This window comes from Mus caroli, chromosome 14 (assembly GCF_900094665.2).
Source record: "Mus caroli chromosome 14, CAROLI_EIJ_v1.1, whole genome shotgun sequence".
NCBI lineage: Eukaryota > Metazoa > Chordata > Mammalia > Rodentia > Muridae > Mus > Mus caroli.
This window is the reverse complement of record NC_034583.1, coordinates 69926128-69936583: the sequence shown is the minus strand read 5'-3', so window position 1 is coordinate 69936583 and position 10456 is coordinate 69926128. Positions and strand designations below refer to the sequence as shown.

Below are 10456 nucleotides of genomic sequence, written 5' to 3'. Positions count from 1 at the left end.
GGGGTGGGTGGGGGTGGGTGGGTGGGTGGGGGGCTGGGAGCAAAATTCCTCCCTTTCCCATTTCTTTTCCTTTCTGAGCCATTGTGGACCTCTGGGGACTTGGAAAAGGGGGATTGTCGATTTGGAGCCAGGTGTGAGAGATTCCGAGGTGTTAGTAGGTGTGGGTGTGGGGAGGAGGGGAGGAGGGGGCAGTGCTGGAGGCAGGGGCACCAGGGGACAGGGGACTGAGGAAAAGGGTTAAGATGTAATTTTCCCACCCAACTGAAGTAGTTGTCCCTAGGTGACCATCTGCAAGCAGCACATGCTTGTCACAAGTCACACTGTCTGCCTTGTGCTTCTGTGGAATATAGCCAATCTTTGATAAGGCTGTACACCATTTATAATGTTTTGATTCTGATTCTAAAATCCAGCTGAAATGAGGTGAATTTATATTTAGTCTACAAATATATATTTATTGACCTTTTTGGTTTTTTTTTGTTTTGTTTTGTTGTTGTTGTTTGTCTTGTTTTTTCTAAAAAGGACAAGCTATTGAAGCTAGCACTGCCTATCTAACTTACCTAAACAAGGTTGCTCTGTCACTTAAGGACATTTTCAAAAGCACACAGCAGGAGGCTGAGTTACTCTAACACCACTTTCAGACCACTGCAAGAACAACATGTCTACTTGTTTTAAAATCTTTTACTACATCATTCTTTCTTTTTGTTCACAATTAATTCCACAGACAGGGGAGGAGGGAAATGCAGAGATGGCTATGTCTTCTGTCCAATCAGGAGAAAGCAAGAATCCACACTGATCTTAGCTACTTCATGCAGCAGCAAAGGGCTCCGTGGTCACACAGGTGCCTGGCAGTGTTGTGGCAATAGTGCTAAGTGCTTAAAAAGAGTCAAGAGTAAAGCTTATGGATCTAAAAATAAACCAGGAGACTAAAGTATTTACAGAAAGGGCCTTATGGGTATCCTTGAGTGGAATTTGTGGATAAATTAAGGAAGTGTATCTGCTGCCAGGTTTCTCTCCAAGCTTAGCTTTATCCTGCCATTTTAAATGTGCCCATACTTAGGAAGATGGAGGCTTAGTGTATTCCCACCATGGTTACAGCCCAGGTGGATTTCAAAGATAGGTACAAACTGTATTTAGGGATTAGTCGACTCACCGTTAAAGGGAAGTCATTGCCGCAGTGTTTATCACTGAGTTCCCATGAACAGTGGAGTGTTTATATGGACAGGGCCAAGGTTAGGGCAGGAATAAAAACTGTCAGGGAAAACAACCAAGAGAGTCTGCAGAGGCAAAGGAAGTTCCTTTACAAAAGTCACTTCTTTTGGAAATGTAATGATGCATTTCTGCTGGCCACTAGGATTGAGGTCCTTCCCTCTGCATTCACGGGTTTAAAGTGACATGTGCTATCGTAAAACGTTTCATTGAATGATGTTTTCCAGTAACAGTCTTTATGTATGTGTGTAATCATCAATTGTAAAAAACTAATATAGTAAAAACAGTGAAATGTACTGTGTTTAATCAGAAGAAATGTGAATGTTCAAACTATCACACACACACACACACACACACACACACACACACACACACACACACACAAAAGCAAAGATGGAAGAAGGAATTCTGATGGCCATGCCAGCACCTGCGTGTGTCCGGATGGGATGCTGGCAATAGCATCTAATGAAACAAGCACTCCTGAGCTGTATCACAGGGACAAGATGGATGAAGGAGGGTGGACATGAGTGATGAGGAGGGGGACCAAGGGGATTCCCGTGTCTGGGTGGATAGAAGGGCACTGTGCTGTGATGGGAAGTGTCTACCAAGTCCCCACACTTGTCACTTGGCTCCCTTTCCTGTCATAATTCCTTCATTTCATTAACTTCCACACATATTTCAGGAATCACTTAATTATCATCAACTGGGCCATAAGCTGCTCCTGTGTTTATAGAGCACCTTAATTGTGTATGTGTATATATGTACACACATATATACACACATACTACATTATATATACATGCACTATATTATATATGTATGTTATTTGTATGTATAGTATATATCTACTATAGTAATGCTGTGATGTACTGCAGCTGCCACATCGTTCAGCTGCTTTTATCATGCAAAGTATTTTAAGGCAATATTGATTATTTTCCATGAGTTTCAGTGTGGAAAGAACAAATTCTTAGTATACTCATTTAAACACAGAGTCTTTCAACTCAGTAATGGTTATAACACATTTAGCATTATGGTGTGGACTGGTTCTAATGCTATTTGAGTTAATTCAGCTCCCCACACCAATGGAACCCTTATGTCTGCGCTGAGGGTCCCTGCCCCCAGTTGGCTCTGACTAAGAAATAAAGTTGTCGGCTGGGCAGGGAGACAGAGGCAGGGCCACTCCTCTGATTGGGTCTGGGGTAGCAGAGATGGAATATAGATTTTAGAAAGTAATAATTCAGGAATATTGGAGAGGAGAGTGTGCTAGCCATGGGGAGGTTTGGGAGTGCCCACCATTAAGCTGTTTAAGGTATTTAGAATAGAAAGCTGTGTATGTGTGTCTTTCTTTCAGAAATTCAGAACATGTCAGCGGATGGTAGTGAGAAGCGCCTACAGCCAGTGGGGAGTTCAGAGTGGGTTAACAACCACACTAACAAGCCAAACACATAAAGTCCAGGATAACAGCACTATCGCCTTGCAAATGACGGGTCTTATAGTGGCTATGCTGAATGCCAGTGTGATATGGAAGGAGAGTTCTCGAGTTGGTTGTGGGAGAGCTTGGCACAGATCTGCACCCCTCGGGTCACTGGTAGGTGACCCCAGATAATTTACCTTCTCTTCCTACCCCAAGGTTCAACACAAGTTAAATGAAAAGCAAGCTAATAATGGCGTGAGGGTTTGAAGATGAATGGGTGGACACAAAAATGATCAATACTGCACTTAGTACGCAGTCATCAACATGAGGTGATTGAGGCTGGCGGATAAAGCAAGCCACACACAAACTCTCCTCTTGCAAGTTCTCAGAAGCCGAGTTCTAAGTAAGTCAGGGTACATACAGGTACAGTGTGAGCAAAGATAAACACTGCAGAGCCCACAAGAAGCGACGGTGTGGAGGTGTCCACAGACTTGCCACACACAGAGGTGTTTTTAGCTACTTTAACAGTCAGGGTGGTTTATATGTGTAAACAGAAAATGACAATGAAAAACTAAACATCTCCCCACAAAAGCAAGCTGCCTTCAACCGTCTTGGCAAGCTGAAATGGTTCCGCACCTTTTGGGTAGATGTCTTTCAGAGGGACTTCTCCTGGGGGCAGAATCCTCACCACCTGATTAGTATGTGTGAGAGTCACACAGTTGTTGTGCCTTGGGGTGACATTTGTCCGCTTCCCTGTATACATTGTCATGCTGGAAACACTTGGTTGTCTCAAAGATGAAGACCTCTTCCATGAATAAACTTCACTGGGTGACTGAAAAATAAATAAATAAAAAGAGAAGATAAGGAAAAGGAGAAAGGGTGCTAAAATCACACACCTATTACACTCATCACAATGCTTAGAGTACTTTGCCCCTTAAGCTAGTGCCAACGCATAAATTTAAGAATTGTCATCACTGATAATGACATTTCTTGCAGATTAGGGTAAGACAACTCTGTAAGTTTATAATAATTTATCGATTTTGAAAACTGCATAAAGAGCTAATAAGGAATGACATGTCCCTTTGTACAACCTTATGAAGAAATACAAAGAAATTCGCATACACGCAGGAGGCAGCGTGGTAAAGGATACAGGCTAGGGGTTAATCACACCTGAGCTGAGGCTCTAGGTCTGGCATTACAGTCTCTGTGGGAGGGAGGATCTTTTCCTGTTTCTCCATGTGTAAAGCTCTGTGGCATTACTGTATGAGAAAGAGCTATTGGGATGGGCTGAGAGCAGCACAGTATGTCACTGCTGTGCTGGGTGGGCCTCAGAAGCGTGCTTGCTTTGAATGCTGACTTTCTTTTAAATTTTAAACTGGGCGTCTCCTCCATGGTGGGTACCAATCATTTAGAGGATGGCTTTAATGAGGTTACTAACCGTGTGGCCTATGAAGGGTTCTAAAGGGTTAACATAAGCAGTAGCCTAGACACAGCTTTTGCCTTCGACCTTTTTCATGGCAGCACTATATTTTAACCCGGATATCTTCAGCCAGAGTAAAGCGGTGAGATCACTTTTTAGACAGTCCCATTTCCACAGAAAAGCTCTATTATTTTTCTACCTAAGCAGTAAGGGCGGCGGTGGCGAGCTCATCAGCGCAGCTCCATCATTCCATCCGGGCTGCTGCAGACACTGCTGCGACAGCACTCTGCATTGTGAGTCACAGAATGTGGGAGCAAAGGCTGTTACTTGACAGTTAGTAAAGCTCCCGTCAAAGGTCTAAGGCACATGTTATCTATTCGGTTCTGGATTTCAAATGTTTTCGATCCCTAAGGACTCTCCTATCTGTTAATTAAACTAAAATTTCTAAGCATGTGAGATTGGGGCATAAGTGGAACCCTATTTTTATCTTGAACTGATCCTATCAGCTCACCTTGCAGTGACAAAGGGAATTATTTAAATTGAATGTTTAATCACAATGTACAGGGCTACATCTTAGACTATCAGATTGCTACTTGTCCTGGAATAATCTTTCTTTTCCATCCCCTACATATCCATCAGGGGAAGATGAGGACCACTTTTACTTAAAGTCATTTAAGAATCACTATATAAGTCCTAGAAAACATGGCACGTTGATCAGTTTCAGTTTGCTCCTCTTGTCAGTCCATAAGCACACAATTAGGATGGTGTGGTAAGAAAGTCACCATTAGTATGTCAAGTGCTGTGTCACACAAACTCCCAGAGGAGGAAAAAATTTTTTTCCTTACTAAATTCTATCACATCACAGTTCAAACGCTATTTTTACAGTACTGAAGCTATATACATAGAACAGAGTTTTGGTGGCTGATTTCAAATGCAGCCTTGACTGGAAGTGTTAACCAGAACATTACTCTCAGTGACTCTTCTTCAGACAGGCCGAGACATGCTGGGCTGCTCTGAGGAGAAACACTCACTAAGTTCACTCAGTTTCACAGGTTGGTGTTTACCATGAGGTCCGGGAAGCCAACAACTATGGTAGCGTGACTATTTTCATCCGAGAGGATACGGTTAGGAGAGGCAATCTTCTGGCCCACAGCTGAGGTTAGGTTTTCAGATGACAGCTGATCACTTGACACTTTATGAGGTATACAGAACTCTGTTTCTGAAAAATGTCAGATACATCTTAGACATGATATAATCCTAATACATTCCAGCAATTATTATTGTTGGGTTTTTTTTTTGCAAGATTTCATTCTCAATAACTCAAACAACAAGTTTCATTTTTTAAATATTTTAAACTACACCTGCCAGCTTTTGTCTGGGAAAATGGTTTTAATCATCAAAGCGTCTTTCCAAAGGGAGTCCCAGCACTTATGCAACCCAACATTTGGCAGCAGTAACTGTCCTGGATCAAGGACCCTAGCCAGGGTTGGCAAACTGTGATGAATGGGGCAGAAGTTCTGATAAGATAGCAGTCGGTAGGAGGAAAGATGCTAACCCAGGCTAGACTTGGGACCTAACAATGGTAAGTGAAAAATGGAACAGACAAACAAGCCATTCCACAGTTAAACAAATCTCACACAGAGTTCAAAGCGTGGCTTCCTGATGAAGGGTTGTAGGTGGAAGAGCCTGATTTCCTACTTCTAAGCTGTTGGGTTTGGTGGAAGCATCACACAGGCTGATGTTCCTGTTCTCCCATCAGCCTGGAGGGCAGTGTATGTATAAGCATGTGCACACACAGCAGCAAGCACAGGGAACACAGTATTTACCTTGTGTGACCCCAAATCCTGTGCTAGGCAGCTCTTCTTTCAACATATACAACTGACAGGCCCCCGTGTCCTCAGAACCAATGTGTGCAGGCTTAGTCAAAAGATACTTCCTGTAAACAAACAAGAAGCCTAACTTAATTTAAATCTAGTTTATGTTAAATGTTTTTTTTCTAACAATCATTAGGATAGACCAAGAAAAATTAATTTTTTTCCTCTCAAAGCCCCTAAGCATAATTTGTACCTTAAACACTTCATCACAAATTACCAAAATCCTTTTCAACAATACTGTAAAGAGAAATACCAAATAATAACATAGTAAAGACAAATTAAAAAAAATTCCTATACAAGACAGGCAGAGTTATAATGGGGCCCACCCTTACTACCATTGAGCCCCCCTCTCTTTGTTGTTGTTCTTGTGGATGTTTTTATCAGACAGGGTATTGGTATTGGAATCAATTACTAGTTCAGGCTGGCCATGACCTCGTGATTTCAGGCCTCCATGTTGAGTGCTAGGATTTCAGGCATGCACTGCCATGCCCAGAAATGGAGCTCCATCTGGATATAAGTGTTGGATCAGGTAGCACAAGAGAATATGACCTTAGATTTGTGACCAGCTGAGAAATAGAAGTGCTTGTGACTATAACTGCCCACATTTTTATTTGCTTTTAAGATTTCTAAAACAGGGGCTTAGAGTGATGATGGTTCAGTGGTTAAGAGCACTGGCTGTTCTTCCAGAGGTACTGAGTTCAATTCCCAGCAACCACATGGTGGCTCACAACCATCTATAATGGGATCTGATGCCCTCTTCTGGTGTGCCTGAAGAGAGTGACAGTGTACTTACATACATAATGTAAATAAATAATTTCAAAAAGATTTCTAAAACATAGATCTATCCGTAGCCAGATACTGTTTTCTAGAAGGCACTTCGCTTGTCAGCAGAAAGAGTCTGTACTTAGCTAGTGAACACAGCATATAAGGAAGACAAACTTGAAACCCACCATGCACTCTTTGTTAGGCAGGTACAGAATACTACCTGCCTAGGAAGTGTGGGGTCCACAGACATCACCATAGCTAGACCCGGTAAGCATACAAGATGGAAGGAGGGGTGTCTGAGTGGGACTGGTGACAAAAAGGCAACATCTCTAGGATGGAGGAGGCCTTGCCTCTCAGGAGAGAGGATGAGAGTGTGCTTTGTGGCAGCTCGAGTTTGGCAAGAACACAGTGAACACTCAGTGTGCTAGTGGGAAAACCCAAACACAAGTGGGTCATTCATGAGTCATCACTTTTTTATTGTTCATTTCCATGTCATACTCTGAGAAGAGACACAGAGTACCACTTTAACTTTTCCTCCCTGTGTTCTTCTAGACTTCACTTAGAAAGGCTGACCAACACAGAAACGCAAATGAGAAGGGAGAGCCATGGGAGATGAGGCTGGGCCTCTGCATCCTTCACGAGACAGTACACCCTTGGGTTTACCCACTGATTTGTTTCGTTTTCCACAAGAAGCCATTTGTCCTCTGCCACAAGGAAAACTGTCCTGAGGTTGATGGGAAGTGAGATGGTGTGAGCTAGTCCTTCTAAGACATCCAGGACAGTCAAGCTATTCCTGAAAAAGAAGAAAATTATATCTGAAAGGACGTGATGAGGATAATGTGAATGTAATCATGTTACAATATAATATACAGCCCAAAGATGCACATTTTTAAAAAATTAAGTAATAATAAAGGAACAGGGTATTTTAGAACACGGGTGTACAAAATTCTCAATATGTCAGGGTAGGTATGAGAGAAATTAACAGGAAGTGACACCTGCTGTGTAGCCAGGGCTGTGTTAAATAAATCACCGTATCACTTCTTATGCCTGTTTCTCAGCGATCTATGATTTTCGAAGAGTTATTTTCAGAATAAAATTTTATTATTTTTGTTTGTCTTATACTAAGCAAATATAATTATATCAGGTAACAGAATGAACAAAATAAGAATTCCAGCTTAAAATCTTATACAGTGAAGAGCTTACCCTGTTTGTTTGTAGAATACTACCCAGTTTTTGTGTGAGAATTCTTTACACATTCTATAAGTTTCCTAAAGAAAAACAGAACAAGGCAAATATTCACATGAATAATCTCTTAACTACTCCTGCAATGCATGACGCAAGCCACTGGCAGGGAAGCACTTAGCCATGCTAAGACTTTCAGGGGAACATACATTAACCTATATTTTAAAACATACTGCGTGCTATACATTAAAGCTCTCTAGGCATTTTGGGGTTCTGTTCTGAGTACTGAGGCTTTGACCTGGGGCCTTGTGCTTGGGAGGTAAGCAGTCTATCATTGAGCTACTAAAATCTCTTCAGAATAAATTTTAAATAGTACCAAATGGGGCTGGAGAAATGGCTCAGCAGTTAGGAGCACCTGCTACTCTTACAAAGGATCTAGGTTCAGTTCCCACCCCCTATATGTTGGCTCATAGCCATCTGTAACTCCAGTTCCTGGGGATCCAACATTCTCTTCTGCCTCTGCACCAGGCACTTACATTATGCACAGATACACATGTAGGCAAAACACCCAACATATGAAAACAAATCTTTAAAAAAGTGCAAAATACTGGTTAAAAAAGCTACTATTTACTGGTTAATTGTGGAGTTTATATCATAATATAAGCATACAGGAAATACTTTGTTTCTTAGCTCTTAATTCAATTATGACACTTAAAAATATTTCTTCAGTATTTTATGAACTATTGATGCTTATTTGCAAAGCACTGGACAAGCTTTATTTATATTTAAAAGAAGAAACAATTTTCCTTGAGTGAGGCTACATGTTTAATTTGTTTAATTTAGTTAATAAATTGACACATGTATTTGATAGAGGCAAGTCAGTTGCTGTACTTAAGATCTTAACATATAAATCCAAAATATAACTATGTAATTGGAAAATAATTAAGTTGATTGCATGACTAAGAATTTGCTATGAATATCACACTCAAAAAGCTCTAATGTTCCTTCACCGTCCAGTCCTGGCAATCTTCACACTAATATGCTGGGTACTAAAGGAACCTCCTGCTAGTTAACGTGCATCTAACTACACAGTTTTCCCATGTCAAAATCTAAAATTGCTTAATAACCCTTCTGTGGCTTCTAGTTTCTGTTGTTGTTTGGCACTGGGAGGGACAGACAGGCATCCATCTTTGCAGTTGGGAAAATCCCTGGCCATCAGTTTGCTAGGCAAATCTGGTATTCCTTACACCTTCCTCCTTGCTCCACCATGAAGACTTCTTAGATGTAAACTCTTCTGTGGGAAGGACGAGACGGCGAATGGCACTGCCAGTAGTGTCGAGTAAGAGGACGGCATTACTCTGGAAATGAAGAAAACAGTATGAAATTGAAGACACCACCACCACCACCACCACCACCACCAAAACAGCAGTGACTAGGAACCTGGGAGGGAAGGTTACTATGATAAGCCAGAGGAAACACAATGATAAGAAATGTATCATTGCAATGTAAGAAATCATGAGAACCCTCACTAATCCTCACACAGAATACAGTTGAATTATTTACTGAGGACTTTCTAGTTAGGTAATTATGTAACCTTTCCTTTTGAAGGTTGTTTTAAAATCAAAGGTGGCTGCTCTATACTTCAGTTTATTATAGTCAGGAAGTGAAGATCACACTCGGGGCTGGAGAGAACACTGGATGCTCTCACAGAGGACCTCATGGTGGACCACAGCCTGTGACTCCAGTTACAGGGGATCCGGTACCCAACCAAGCACACATGTAATGTACATACCTACATGCAGGAAAACGCTCTCTCTCTCTCTCTCTCTCACACACACACACACACACACACACAAATTTTAAAACAAAACAAATCTGCCACTCCCAATAATAAACTACCCCCAATAACAAGAACACGCCCCTCCACCAGCTTTGTTTAATATTGGCCTGGCTTGAAATTCTTTTCTATGGGGAAGTCGAGGATGTGGGATTATCTGAGTGGAGATCTTCAGCGTAGGGAGCAGTGGTATATGGCTGCCTCTGCCCTGTTGCCCATGGAACTTCCATTACTGTTGCTACACTAACACACAAACGAGGCTTCGGTGGCATCACGGCATCACTCAGAGCTGTGCAACTGGGGGACCAGCCGTCGGGCCGATCCCTGGCGGGCAGAGAGACTGGAAAGAGGCGCTGAGAAGACTCAGGTCCTTTTTATTTAAACATTTAAGATGCCCCCTTCTGGATTCTCCTCCCTCTGTGTGACAAAGGCTTGGTAGTTTTGTTTTTGTTTTTGTTTTCCCCTCTGAAGGAAGCTATTCTGAGTAAGGAACTCTCAAATCTCACACTGGAGGTTCCTGTGGTGGGAACCAATAAGCTTATGTGCCTTTTTTTTTTTTTTCCATAGGTTTACTGTTTATTCAATGTTAAATGTTACAGAGTTCTTACACTGTCGGAACCATGCCTGAGAACCCAAAGAAAGAAATGGTGCAATGGACAGCCTCATCCACCCAGACAGTGTATTAAAACTTGATTCATATGCATTTTGATAATTTCACAATCTTAAAAAATAACAAGACTTGGAATTTACATCTGCTG

At 41.7% G+C, this 10456-nt stretch overlaps 1 protein-coding gene across 1 annotated transcript in view; it reads right to left on the bottom strand.

Moving 5' to 3' along the window:
• Positions 1-10456, bottom strand: part of Vwa8 (von Willebrand factor A domain containing 8) — a 321037-nt gene that overhangs the window by 83623 nt on the left and 226958 nt on the right. The window contains exons 30-35 of the mRNA XM_021181216.2: positions 9109-9219; positions 7883-7947; positions 7347-7472; positions 5867-5976; positions 5105-5259; positions 3257-3452 (exon numbers count right to left, since the gene is read on the bottom strand). Coding sequence (XP_021036875.1) covers positions 3257-3452; positions 5105-5259; positions 5867-5976; positions 7347-7472; positions 7883-7947; positions 9109-9219 — 763 coding nt within the window. The remainder of the gene's footprint in view (positions 1-3256; positions 3453-5104; positions 5260-5866; positions 5977-7346; positions 7473-7882; positions 7948-9108; positions 9220-10456) is intronic.